This window comes from Cervus canadensis, chromosome 2 (assembly GCF_019320065.1).
Source record: "Cervus canadensis isolate Bull #8, Minnesota chromosome 2, ASM1932006v1, whole genome shotgun sequence".
Taxonomy (NCBI): domain Eukaryota; kingdom Metazoa; phylum Chordata; class Mammalia; order Artiodactyla; family Cervidae; genus Cervus; species Cervus canadensis.
The window spans coordinates 74,188,910-74,203,423 of NC_057387.1; the positions used below are offsets into that span (position 1 = coordinate 74,188,910).

Here is a 14,514-nt window from a genome sequence, read left to right on the forward strand (position 1 = left end):
GGGCCTCTCGGTATCTGGCGCCTCCCCAGCCCAGCGGAGCCGCGACCCCAGCCCGGGAGCGGGCTCTAGGGACTAGAGGTGAAGGAAACTAGCTAAAGGAGGCACGTCCAGCATTCATATCTCTGGGGGAAAGATACGATATATTTTACGTGTAGGCCTCTTTTGAAGTCCCATTTGTTGGAAAAACGGATGTTGCTGTGATTGCAACAACGGCAAGCAGCGCGCTTTGAAAGCGGTTATCCTTTGGCGGATACTTCTCTTGGCTCTCTCCCGACAGAAACTGTAAAATCCCATGTAACAAATTTTTACGGGTCACAGCAGGGATTAAGAAAAGGGACTGTACTGGGTAGACTGCCATCCTCATGTATCATTTGCTTTTCCTTACACACCTTCTGCAATGCCAGTAGTAACATAATTGTGCAATGGTTCTGCACTACAGAAAATTTCTAAATGTGAAATACTGAAAAGCTGCTCTTTAATAGATATAATCTCCAATTCGACTGCATAGGTGGAGAATTTGCTTACGTGCAATGCCTGGAATTAAAAGTTTATTGTAATGTATTGGCCGAGAACTGCTAACTGGCTTTAGTGCCAATTCTGATGATTGCCAGAGCCAATGATTGCAAAATAACAAACGTGTTTCACTTTCATTACTATGGCAGATACTGGGTAATGCAAACATGATATTAAAACGTGTACTAACACATTTTACCAAAGCATAAGTTAGAAAGTCTTATTTCATAAATACCGTTTTCCCCCCAAACGTTCAAGGATTCTTCTTAATGCAATTTCAAAAATGACTTCCAAATCAACCAATTAAATATGAAACTTATTTGTTCCCTCCAAATAATGCTTTGCCAGCACAATATATTACATAAATGTGCACGTATACAATTTTTCTTTAAACCGATACAATGAAATATGGGGAAGACTGTTATAGATTATTTGTATTCCTTTAAAATTCTAGATTCTATTAAGTAGTTTCTTCTTTCAAAGATTCAACATTTAACTTGAAATTCTTATGTCCAATAATAATTTGTGCATGAATATTTTGTGCATTTATAGGTATATGAAGTAGCTGCTAAGTGAAAGGACATTACCTGGTAATATGACAGGAAAAGAGTCCACAGACAGTCTGTAAACCAATTAAACATAAACATCTGATGCACATTTTCTACTGAAAGAAAAGCAAGGGAAAGAAGAGAAAGGAAAACTTTAAGGTTCCCAAATCTACAAACAATTTTTACCATTAACTGTACTGTACAGTATTTTCACTTTATTTTTTAGAATACTTATATAAAAGTGTTTTTCAGGATTCCTTGGGGGAATAAATATTTTAGCATAAGTATATAGTTTCTAAGAGTTACCCTGTTGAATTACCTTAGTCCTTCTGATTTGAAACAGAAATGACTTTTTTATAAGTCAGTTCCTAGTGCAACACTTTTCACTTTGAGATGCTTGATGGAAACGGCTGTGAAGGCAAAGAACAATGGATGTGCATAGAACTGAGGTGGGTAAAGATAAGAATAAGGGGCCTAGAGGTAGAAACTCAGGCTTTATAAAACAACTGGATTAAAGGAGAATTATCCATTTAAATGGGAAAGCTAATATTTGAAATTTACCTGGTTATCAAAAGGAAGATTAAACATTATTGTCAAAATGCAAGGCACAGGAATAATTTGCTTGAAGAATCTCCGATTCTTCAGTTATCAATAAGAATTCCGATTGTGATAAAGAGCTGGGGCTCACAGTCCCTTAGCCTACTGAATGAATTCTGAAATTGTCAAGAATATCGAATCTAGGACATACTTGAATGGGTATCCATCTCACTGATAAATGACTTCAAGTTTATTAATACTGTGCATCAATTTTACTATTTTTAAGTGGCATTATCATTTAAGGGAAAAAAAATTCCCTCTACATTTTTTTTTTTTGTAAATGTGGGTTAAGTGATTTTTTTTGGTTCAGATATTCTAAAGGAAAAGAGAAACAGCTCCAATGTTGTAAGTCATTGTTCACATATTGAATTCAGTATAGTTTTACCCACCTCCCGTCTTACTCTAGTGATATACTTATCTTTAAATTTTTTAGTAGGGACTTCCCTAGCTAGCAGTCCAGCGGTTAAGACTCCATGCTCCCAATGCTGAGGGCATGGGTTCAATCCCTGATTGGGTAACTAAGGATGTGCATGCAGTACCACGTGGCCAAAAAATAAAATAAAATGCTTATTTTAAAGAAAAATGAGGAGCCATCTTGTCATGTCATCATGTCACGTGTTAGTCGCTCAGTTGTGTCCAACTCTGCGTGACCCCTGGACTGTAGCCTGCCAGGCTCCTCTGTCCATGGGATTCTCCAGGCAAGAGTACTGGAGGGGGTTGCCATTTCCTTCTCCAGAGGATCTTCCCAACCCAGGGATCGAACGTGGGTCTTAAAGAATGCAAAGTCTTTCTCAAAACTCTTGTATACCTCTTCAGTATCAAATATGTACAAATTAACTATTCATTAGTCACAGAATCTTAATGTTGGATGCGACCTTAGAGGTCTTCAGTCAATTTCTAAACTGTCTAGGTAGGAATCCCTCATTCTTTTTCCCCAATACCAGGCTTTCCTGCCTATGCTTAAACACCTCCAATGTACTCACCGTCTCATAAAAAGGTTGTTCTTTTCCAAAAAACCTCTAATGTTTGGAACATTCTTCTTTTTATCAAACCAGAGTCTACCTCTTTGTTATTGTCACCCCTTACCCTGAGTTCTTCAGCACTTTGGATTAATTCAACAGATATCTTCTTTGTATCCAAATACAAACACTCAATATTTATACTTGGGTTAACAAAAAATAAATCTTTAAAGACTACTGATACCAGAGGAGCTGAAAGGGGACATTACAGAGTTGAAGTCATGAGAAAATTCACCATTACATATGAGCTGTTTAAAATTATTATAGTTTATAGTCCTTATTATTGTGATATCCAAAATGGTAGTTCTGTTAGAATTGTGTAGTAAAATGTTTACAGTTAAGCAAAAAGGTGTGGTTAATTCTAATTATATGTGAGATTTGTGGCTAATGTCCCAAAACAAAAAAAATCACTACAAAGCCTGAATAAATGCCTCTTTAGCTCCCATTCCCCACCTAAAGGCTTCCTTATGTTCAGGCAAACTTACATTAACTTTTACCACATTAAGTTACTCAAAACTGCTATTATATTGGGAAACTATTTTTAAGCAATTTACTGCATATTGTATTTAAAAAGTTATTTAACAATTTTATAGAGGCTGCAATACACACTCATACACACACACACAAACCCTTCAAAATTATTATTTTGCTTTTAACAAAAGCATTTTAAAGTCTCAATTTTTCTTCAACCAGTACACCAAACTAGCCAATAAATAAACCTGGCAGTTTACATGTACCTAAGAAATATATCCTTTTATTCAGGACCAATACCTGATTCAGATATAAGGAATACTATATATACATATTATGCAATTCAAAAAAGTACCTCTCAAAATGCATCAAGAAAATAATTTGCAACAATTTAGACTCTGGGGCTGTTTGAATGAAATAGATTAATACAGTACATTCAAAACCCTAAAATCAAATTCTGTATCTAACAATTTTCAGAGTCCCTTTTGAGACTATTTCCTTAAATTTTTATTTAAAAGTGACAGCTTGCACATGATGTGCAGGTAAAAATTTATGGGTAACTACTAATTCGATGGAGAACACCTAATGTCAAAAACTTCACCTATTTTTGAAAATGACATTTTAGATAAATTGAGAGTTTTACCTTTACTGTAGTAGGCAGCATGTAAATTACAAAGCATTAATGCATTACATTGTAAGTCCCACATCCATGCGACAATTAGCATCATCTTTTTCTCGGTTTGATTTTTATTAACGCCACCCCAAAACACGTATATAGCCTTTTGGTTCTGCAAAGAACAGTTCTGGTTTTCCTTTTCGTAATTTTTACATACAGTTTTATCCAGTGGCTCCATTTTATCAAATTATCACAAACTGGTATTTTAATAATATCGTTGACATGATTTTTTAATTTCATCCAAACTCTGGAAATTACTGGCCCATCAACCGTTCTCAAACACTGGAAGAGTAATGTAACATTTATATACTTGAGGGAGTTTGGACTTTCCCTCCCTTAATCTCCAAGTGTGCCCCTGCCTACCAGCATCACATCCGTCTTGTCTGCATTGAACCTCAACCAGTTGGTTCTTAACCACGTCCGAAACTCAGCCAGGCACTGGGAGAATCGAGCCACCACACCATCTGGATCAAAGGAAAGAGAGCCTCAGTAGTAACGAGACTGGAGACGATGATCTTACAAGCTCAGTATTCATCCCATCTCTAATTTTTAAAGACAGCCAGGAATTAGGACAGGAATCCCATTATAATTTTAGAAAAACATTAATGAGCCTTGAGTCATGCAATTTGCAACTGATGATACAGGAATAAAAGTGACTCAATAAATAGGTCGCCTCATTCCACCCATGACTGAAGAAAGGTTCACTCAAGTCCGGGTCACCTCGGCTAAGCGGCCTCAGTAGATCGGCCAGTCTTGTAACTGCATAAGCTCTTCTGCAAAATTAAAGAGTTTTAGCGTTGGAGGAAGTTTTAGGGATAACTGGGGCCCAGAGAGAAGTAGTGACTCGCCCAAGGTCACACAGCAAACGAGGACTAGAGATGGTCTCCAGGCCAGAGATCTTTCCACCAAAAGCTGAAAGAACAAGGCCATTCAAAGGTGGGGGAGGCATCTGTCCCCAGGGATCCTCCCACGGCCTGCGAGGACCTCTTTCCCTCACAACAATGCCCTCTTCGGGCCTCTCCTCCCTCCCTCACTCCCTCCGAAAAGGGCTGCTTTGCCCAGGACCCTGCTCACCACCAGGGATGCAGTGGTAGCAGGAGCCTCCCTGGGCTGAGACAAGACCCGGAGATACGGCGCGAAAGAGGCGGGGCCACAGCGGCCGACCAGGTTCCTGGGCCGACTGGAGCAAGGGGCGGAAGCGGACAGGGCGAGGCGAACTCACTCCGCAGCGGATTCCCAGCGCGCCGCCGCCAACGCCAAAGCAAAAGACCCAGTTGGGCAGGGGTGGGCGGTGGAGAGGGGCTGCGCATGCGCCTTGGGTGGCCGGCGCCACTCCGGGAGGGGCAGCCCGCTGGGCGCGCTCTCTTAGCCCCTCCCCGGAAGTGAAGGGTCTTCCGGGCGGTACTCTGCGGTGGGGGAGGGGAAGGAGAGAAAGGAGACCGAGGACACCTCGGTAGCCCCTCATCCCGAACAGGACTAGGAGAGGAGAGATGGTTTATGGAGGCTGCACTTACAGCCGCTGCTGCCGCCGCCGCCGCCACCTCCGCTGCTGCCGCCACCGCCTGAAGAAGCCCCATCCATCCGCCTGCAGCCCGGGAGACTCAGAGCCTGGGAGGGGCCTGAGGCCCGGGCCGCCCGCCTCCGTCTTCTAGTCGTCGTCCGGAGCTTCCTCCTGCTCCACCAACCCTCTGCCCTCCCCTCCGCCTCCTCCCTCCTCCTCGGCCTCCAGTCGCCAGCCAACCGCGCGGCCGCTTGTTGAGCCAGGGCTCCACCGTCTCCATGACGCCCGGCAAACATTCCCGTGCCTTCGCCAGAGCCGCTAACGCCGGCTTTGGGGTACAGGGGCTTCAGAAGCAGCGAGGAAAAAGGGCGGTTGACCATTCCCCAGCCAGTCGCCACCATGCCCATCTCTCCAGTAAACAGCCGCAGGCAGCCGAGCGTCGGGGTGTAAGTTCGGACGCTAAAACTTTAGTCCATTCCCTTGGGTCCCGGAGGGAACCCTTTTAGAACTTACCGCTTCATCTGTGTTGAGTCAGCAACCTTGTAACCTCCGAGGTGGCAATGTCTCCTTCCTTGGCATAGTACAGCTTTTTCCAAACCTCTTTTGGGGAAAGACCTAGTTTGTTTAGAACCACCATTCCTCCTGGCACTCCCGGTGTGGTGGTTTATTTCTCTCCAACTTGCCTTCAAGCTGTACCCAGATGTTCAATCTCTCAGCTTCTGTGAGCCACCAGACTGAACATTACTATGCTCTGTAGTCGAGGTTTTTTTTACGCCTTCTCATACCATCCTGCCTTAAAACTCATTCCAGCTTACAACCTTCTGTTCTGAGCAGTTGGATTAAGGGCTGGACAGAAGCCCACAGCTTTACAGTTGTCTCGCTTAAAACTTCAAATGGTCGCTTAGTCTATCTATTCCACTAAAATTTCCTAATTGATTCATTCTCCCACACTTCCAGATCACTTTTGTTCTCCTCAAACCCTCAGCATCTCTCCTCTGCAATCTCTTCCAGCTCAGCTAATCTTTCTTGAGCAGAACTTGTTTGAAAGGTGTTGGGAGAGAATCTTCTTTTTTGTCTTGGATATGGTACTCAGGTTTTTGTCCATCCTGAAACATGAAAGTGTTAGTTACTCAGTCGTGTCCAACTCTTCACCATCCTATAGGCTGTAGCAACCAGGCTCCTCTGTCCAGTGGAATTCTACAGGCAAGAATACTGGAGTGGGTAGCCGTTCCCTTCTTTAGGGGATCTTCCCAACCCAGGGATCAAACCCACGTCTTCGCTGCAGGCAGATTCTTTACCATCTGAGCCACCAAGGTTTGTCTATCCTACCACTCCACAAAAACAGCTTGTGTGAAGGTCAGCAATAACTGTCCAGCCAAGTGTAATGGCTATTTCTGTTTCTTAACTCAGCCATCAGCAGCTTTGATCTAATTTACCACTTCCTGAGTTTTGAATCACTTCATTTGGTTTCTGGGACACCACTCTCCTAATTCTCCTCTTGCTTTATGCCTGCTGCTGCTGCTAAGTCGCTTCAGTCTTGTCCGACTCTGGGCAACCCCATAGACGGCAGCCCACCCTGCTCCCCCGTCCCTGGGATTTTCCAGGCGAGAGTACTGGAGTGGGGTGCCATTTCCTTCTCCAATGCATGAAAGTGAAAAGTGAAAGTGAAGGCGCTCAGTCCTGTCTGACCCTTTGCGACCAGTGGACTGCAGCCATGGCTCCTCCGCCCATGGGCTTTTCCAGGCCAGAGGACTGGAGTGGGTGCCATTGCCTTCTCCGTGCTCTATGCCTGCTGCTTTTCAAAATACTTTGCTGTTAGGTCTTCAGTCTCTCACATATCTAAATAGTGGAGTGTTGATGGGGTTAGTCAGTCTTACAACCTTTTCTCTTCACTCTTGTTTTTTGCCTTTAAAAATTACCCATGTGCTCACAGTTTACAAGTTTCTCTCTCCAGCCAATACCTCTCCCAAGAAAACAGGCTTAAAATCAGATAGCTGCACTTAGAAGTTAATGGGCATCTCAAAATTCATATTTAAGACTGAATTTATTTCCCCCTCTAATCAAATCTGCAGTCTCCCATTTCAGTAAACGACAGTTTCCATTCTTCCAGTTACTCAGTAAAAAAAACCTTAGTTTACCTTTGACATCTCAATACCCCCATCCACCAGTAGTTTCTACCATCTCTGCCTGCAAAATAAGTCCAGACTACCACTCCAGTGTCAGTAACTGTCACATTGCAGTAAACTCCTAAATGGTCTCTTTACCGTCACCTTCATTCAACATAGTAATCACTGTGGTTCTTCTCAAAAGTTTCCCGATTCTTCACATTTCACTCAGAATAATAGCTCATCCTCTGTAGGCCGCGCAGGATCTCACCTTGGACTCTTCCCCTTGGCTAGTTATACTCTGCATTGTTCCATAACAATATCAAGCACCTTTTCCCACTTCAGGACCTCTTCAACAGCATTTGCTGTTCTTTGGAATATTGTACCCTTAGTCATTTCATAATTCATTTGTTTTCTTAAGCTGTCACCTTATCAAAGACTCCTTCTCTGACTACCCAAGATAAAATAATATACTCTTCCCAATACGTTCAGTTCCTCAACTTGCTTTATTGTTCTTCAAAAAGTTTATTCTGTTTGCTATATTATATACTTTTTTGTTAATCTGTTTTCATCCAAGCTATGATGTACTCCATGAAGGCAGAGGTTTTTGTTTTGTTCACTGCTGTTGCCTAGACTGAAGATAATAAATATTTGCTGGCAGCAAACAAATGAGTGTAATAATATGCTTTAGTAACATTGGTTACTGTTCATCTTGTCTGGTTTTTTTTACTTGTTGGTCTGGAAATCTCAAAGTAAAATTAAGTCGATTTCATGTAAATTCTTAAAAAGTCATAAAACTCTCATAGTACCTGAGAGAGTGTTAGAAAAATTCCCTTGGGGATTTCTTAAACAATGACACATTCACGGGAGATTACCTGTTCAGGAATGAGTAGGGTGGGAGATGGACACTGACTTGACTCGATGAACATGAGTTTGAGCAAGCTCTGGGAACTGATGGACAGGGAATCCTGGCGTGCTGCAATCCATGGGGTCACAAAGAGTCGGACATAACTGAGTGACTGAACTGAACTGGGGTGTGAGATAGGAAGTAGCATAACCTTCACTTTTTCAGGTAGCCATATTATCTAATTAAAAACAAAATTTCTTACATAATAAAGTTTACAACCATTGGTTTGACCTAATATATTATTTCTCATCTTTCTCAGTTTAGGATTTAATACTGATCTCAGAAAGGATCTCATGAAACATGTATTTATCAATTTTTCACTTTCCCACTCCAGTGTTTCCTATATTGGGTCTTTCTTATTGGCTTAACAATACAGATTTTCCTCAGCTTACCATGAGGTTATGTCCCAGTAAACCCATCTTAAGTTGAAAATATCATTAAATAGAAAATGGACTTAACACACTGAGCCTACCAAACATCATGGGCACATGTGCTAAGTTGCTTCAGTCGAGTCTTTGTGACCCCATAGGCTGTAGCCCTCCAGGCTCCTCTGTCCATGGAATTCTCCAGACAAGAACACTGGAGTGAGCAGCCATTCCCTTCTCCAGGGGATCTTCCTGACCCAGGGGTCAAACCCCAGTCTCCTGCATTGTAGGCGGATTCTTTACCATCAGAGCCAACAGGGAAGCATACTTAGCATAGCCTACCTTAAACATGCTCTGAACACTTGCTTTAGCCTATAGTTAGACTAAACTGTCTAAGACAAAGTCTGTTTTATAATAAGGTGTTGAATACCTCATACAGTTTATTCAATACTGAAAATTAAATAAATTTGTGGGTACAAAATGGTTCTATTTGTTGCCTCCCCTTGTGATTGCACGATTGACTGGGAGCTGTGGGAGTATCATTTTATATTGTTGGCCCAGGAAAAGAAAGTAGGATTTCTAATGAGCATGTATTACCTTCACAACATTGTAAAGTCGAAAAATCATAGTTTGGGGGTTGGCTGTATTGGACAATCTTCCACTGTAGTGAAAAAAAATTACTAGTGCTTTCTTCAATGCTTTTATCTCATTTCTTTGCCCGTTTATCTATTCATTTCCTTTTGATTTGGGTGGGTGAGGGGGAGAGTAGTTTTTATCTGTTCTTGTGTGTTATTCACTTTTTGCTTTAGGATCTTTAGCATATTAATCATAATTATTTTAAATTCCCAGTCTTAACAATTCCAAAATCTCTGTCCTGTCTGTTGTGGCTCTAATGCTTGTTTCTTCAGACTGCTTTATGCCTTTTGGTATGCCATGTATTTTGTTGAAAGCTAAACATGTTGCATCAGGTAATATGAACTGAGATAAGTAAGCACTTAGTGTGAAGTTTTATGTTTATTTGCTTAGGAATCAGGCTGTTTACTGTAGCTGTAGGTTTCCGAGACTTCAGTTTCCTCTAGTGTCCTGGTTTTTTTGTCTCCTCTGGTTTTTAGGTTTCCCTAGAGACTCCTACTTAGAGTCTGAGCCTTGCAGTTCTTCCCATTGTAATCCCCTGTTATTATACAGGAGCCCTGTTGATGTGGTAAGATGTGCTGGGTGAGAATGGGAAGGCAGAGAGAAGTGTGCCTTAATCCTATGATTAGGTCTTAATCATTTAGTGGGCCTTTTCCCCTGGGCCATGACCTTCATAAGTAATTCTCAGAATTTTTTTTGTTTTGAGGTGGAACCAGAAGGTTACTTAAAGTAAGATATTTCCCTTTCCCCATGTTGCTTAGGCTCTGGTAAAATGGTTTTCCTTGAGGGCAGGCGTTTGTTAACAGTGAACATTCTATTTATATTTCAGAATGGTTACTTCCTATCCCCCTGCTGAAACTATCAGGGAATTTTACTCTGACCTTCATCCTGGGAGCTTGCTGGAGCTCCTGAAGGTAAAACTTGATAAAAGTGTGGGGGCCTCCCTAAGGCTAGGCCCCCAGCAATTTTTTCTCTTTTGAATTAGTCTACACTCATTTTTCAGCAATTAGGCTATTGCCTGTTAGGTTTTCCTTCCACTTGTTAGCTCTAGTGTCAGTTTCAGTAAGTTGTGATTCTGTTATTCCTACATCTCTTTCAGTACAGGGGTTTGCATGTAACCTCAATTCTCTGATGGGTCTAAGAAGACCCATTGATTTTCAGTTTGCTAAGCCTTTTCTTGTGAGTACTGGATGGATGTCTTTTGCAGCCTTTACATGTCAGACCATAAACCACAAGTATCTGTGTTTACTCTTTAATCTTTGCATTCTGTTGTCTCCATTGCTGTATGAAAATTACTGAGGTCAATAATGAGTAACCTAAAGGTTTCAAAAGTCACCAAATTCAGTGGGCTTGCTTTTCACCTCTCACAGCATTTAACAATATCAATTTCCCCCTTTTTAACCCTGAACCAGCCCTTAACTGGTTCACTTATTACTGGGCTAGGTGCCTTTTTTCTAGTTTTACCTTCTACTTCCAGTTTCTCTCCTTGGCCCTATTACCTTCTCTTTGTAGCTCTAGGTTTTTATTTTGGAACTCAGTTCATTTATTACCATCTCCATGAAAGTTTCTCAAATCTGTATCTCTAGTTCTCACTTCTGTTCCTTAAGATTCACTTTCCTCTTGATTTTCAACTGCTACCAAACAACTCCACCAGATTAGCACTCATAGTATGTAATATTGAACATGTCTACAATTTAACTTCTTATTGTGCTTTAGAAATAAAGGCTAATTTAATCATGACCTTAACTTTATGAGGCCAGTACTATTATTAACCTTAATTTATGTATGAGGAAAGAAACAGATTAAGAAACCTGCTCAGGAACACATAGTCTGTGAGTTACTGGATGAGTTTGGGCATTTAAATTGACCTAAGTTTGTTCACATGTAAAACATGGCAATTAAATATCTAATAAGTTATTATAGGAATTGAATTAGAGTGGTAATCATTAGTAATGTATAGAAATGCTGAATCACAATATTGTGCTCCTAGAACTAACAGTGTTGTAGGTCAATTATATTTCCATTTTTAAAGGGTGAAATAAGTAAAAGAATTGCAAAAATAAGTGGAAGTACTTGGAAGTTTAAATGTCAGTCAGCATAGTTATTATCAGTTACAGAGTCCTGTTGGTTCTGTAGGGCTTCCCAGGTGGTGCTAGCAGTAAAGAACCTGGCTGCCAGTGCAGGAGACAGGAGAGACACGAGTTCAATCCTTGTGTCCGGAAGATCCCCTGGAGGAGGGCATGGCGGCACACTCCAGTATTCTTGCCTGGAGAATCCCATGGACACAGGAGCCTGGTGGCCTACAGCCCCTAGGGTTGCAAAGAGTCAGACATGACAAGCGACTTAGCATGCATGCAAGCATTAGTTCTGTGTCTGCTGTGTTAAGGGTATTTGGACTGTCTTTTAATCGCATATGGTAAGAAACAGACACAGAAAGAACTACCATAAAGGAAGGAGTTTGTTTTTAAATACTCATAGATCCCTAAAACCAGGAGGCATGGCATGCTGAACCACATAGAGGGGCACATGAAGAGGCACCAGGGTCAGGCAGGATGTAGAATTAGCAAGAGGAAAACCTGGGCAAGAAGCTTTATTGTGGCTTCCATGGCAAGGAATGCACAAACCAGAATAAACAGATGTAGGAATAGCTTGTTTGAATAATTTTAAAGGTTCTGGGTATCAGGCCTATCCCTAGGTTTCTGGTTCCTGTCCTTGCACTGATTACAGCAAGTGGCTAGTGACCCAGAGAGTGAGGTCTCTGAGGGCCTGCTGAAGGAGGAGGTTGAGGGTGTGGACTCTGGATTGATTGGTTTGCATATAAATGGTGTGTGCATGGTAAGTCGCTTCAGTCATGTCCGTCTGTGCAACCCTATGGACTTTAGCCCGCCAGGCTCCTCTGTCCATGGATTCTCCAGGCAAGAATACTGGAGTACATTGCTATGCCTCCTCCAGGGCATCTTCCGGACCTAGGGATGGAACCTGAGTCTCTTATGTCTCCTGCATTGGCAGCCAGTTTCTTCACCTGGGACGCCAATATAAATGGTGTACTTGTAGGCAAGTCCCTTACCATGCATAAGAATTGATTAGCCCGGGGAGGGGCAGTCCCTTCAGGTGCAGCAAGTTCCTAGATATCAAAACATTAAAATACAGAAAATAAAAAGATAAGTCTAATACATGCTTTATCTAGGATTTATTTCTACATTTGCCCACCCCAGGTTAAACTTTGATTACTTCTCACCTTGCCTATTTCCATAGCATTGTAACTAACGGTCTTCTTGCTTCTAATGTGTACCATATATAGCTAAATTTTTCTGAAACATAGTTTTGAGCAGCTTACTCTTCTCTCACAAAGGCACTCTCTTGCCTGCTTAGTAAATTTCAAAGACTTAGCCTGGCCATTTTATTTTTTCAAAGCTTAACTTATTTTCCTTCATGCATCTAACCAAATCACTTAAGAGTCCCTGTATATACCACCTGCTTTTCTCCTTTTATTGTTCACAATGAGCTTTGCTCAGGTTGTATTTCCTGTCCTGCTCCAATACCCTCGTCCCGCCTCGCCTGCAGCTGCATCAGACAAACACACATACATCCACACCACATACACTTCTTTTGAATTTGACCTACATTCATGCCTGACTCAAATGCCATCTTCCTGATTTCTCTGCTTACTCCTCTCACCCAAGGTAATGTTTACCGCAACTTTCGTTATATCTTATGTGTAAGTCTTTTGAGGCAAATACAATTTTGTACTTGCATTGTAATCATATATATGTTTTTTCTCTTATTAAGACTGTCAACTCCTTAGGGCCCATATCGGATTCATATTGTATCCCTGCCAGCATGTAGCCTTATGCACAGTGATTTTATAAATAACAGTTGGATAAATGAAAGAAATTGATTTGGTTTAGATTGAAATTTCTACCTTCATCTCATTAAAATAAAAAGAGAATAATAAAGACACTTTTTCTTAAGCCACTCCTTTCCTCCTGTGGTTATTTCATCGTGAGATTCATGTATGTGTTGCATGCTTTAATGTCATTAGTCTCTTTTTTCATAGAAGTGATCATCAGATGTTTATTATATAGACACCAATTATATAGAATGCATTATATTTTCCAGTTACTGCCCTAGGTACTGAAGAAATAGGTGTGAACAAAATAGATTAGGTCTCTGCTTCAGAAACTCAGGAACCTACAGCTACATACCTCTTGTATCATGACTGTTTTTCAGGCAAAACTTTCAAAGTGAATATCTCCTGAATGTCTTCCTATTCATTGCCCACTAATTTGCCTCTATTAAAAGTATCTGTTTTAGAACACAGCTAGGCTAGATATGTACCATAAATTTCTAACATAATTGACAACAAGTACTTATTTCAATTTTTTAAATTTACTGGTATTTTCTGTGTCAAATTTACCACTGTATCAGGCAGAGTACTAAGAGTTGGAGCTTTCATGGTAGACATAATAAACATGGCTCTTTCCTATAAAACTTACAGTCTGAAAATCTGGGAGAGTTTACTGAGGATTCTCACTAGATCACAGTAACTACCTAATTGGTAAATGCAACATCATTGCTAATTTGTTTCTATTTGGTCCCTGTAGGGAATAAAAGAGGAAAGGCTGGTTTATGAGTAAATGTGTTATGGTTTCATTATGTATTTACTTAGCTTGAGATGTCTAGAAGACATTTAGCTGGAGCTATCCAGTTAGGCTGGTAAGCATTTGAATATGAAGATTGAGAGACTGTTTTGGATTGGATATAATGATTTGGGAATTGATTTAGCAATTTTTTTTATTATACAGCTACTGTGTATTGGGTACTATTGTAGGCACTAGGGATACAGCAGGCAACAAAAGAGCACAAAGTCCCTAAACTTGTGGAGCTTAGATTCTCAGGGTTGGGGGGTCAGGTGGGGAACATCTAATTCATAAGTTAATTAAGTAAAAATATGTTAGTAGGAAGTACTAAGGAAAAAAATTAAGGAAGGGGATATGAAGTATTTGAGGGGTATTTGACATTTTAGATAGGGGAGCTAGAGAAGTCCACATTAAGAATGTGGCTTTAAGACCTGGAGACAGAAAGGATGCTAAACATGTACATGTGTGGGAAGAACATTTCAGGCAGAGGAAATAGCAACTGCAAAGGCCTGACGTGTGAAAAATACCAAGGAGGACAA

General features: G+C 41.0%; 2 protein-coding genes across 13 annotated transcripts in view; one reads left to right on the top strand and one right to left on the bottom strand.

Annotated features, from left to right (window-relative positions):
* Positions 1-5,466, bottom strand: part of MIER1 (MIER1 transcriptional regulator) — a 69,095-nt gene extending 63,629 nt beyond the window's left edge. For 3 of the 12 annotated variants that reach the window (XM_043461040.1, XM_043461033.1, XM_043461032.1), the window contains exons 1-3: positions 4,899-5,040; positions 4,188-4,288; positions 1,101-1,177 (exon numbers count right to left, since the gene is read on the bottom strand). In XM_043461040.1, the coding sequence (XP_043316975.1) occupies positions 1,101-1,171 (71 nt within the window). In that variant the 5' untranslated portion in view covers positions 1,172-1,177; positions 4,188-4,288; positions 4,899-5,040. The other 9 variants (XM_043461042.1, XM_043461038.1, XM_043461028.1 and 6 more) reach the window with 8 other exon arrangements.
* Positions 5,467-5,591: 125 nt separating this feature from the next.
* Positions 5,592-14,514, top strand: part of DNAI4 (dynein axonemal intermediate chain 4) — a 103,943-nt gene continuing 95,020 nt past the window's right edge. The window contains 2 exon segments of the mRNA XM_043461026.1: positions 5,592-5,653; positions 5,655-5,771. Of these exon segments, the coding sequence (XP_043316961.1) occupies positions 5,604-5,653; positions 5,655-5,771 (167 nt within the window). The 5' untranslated portion in view covers positions 5,592-5,603.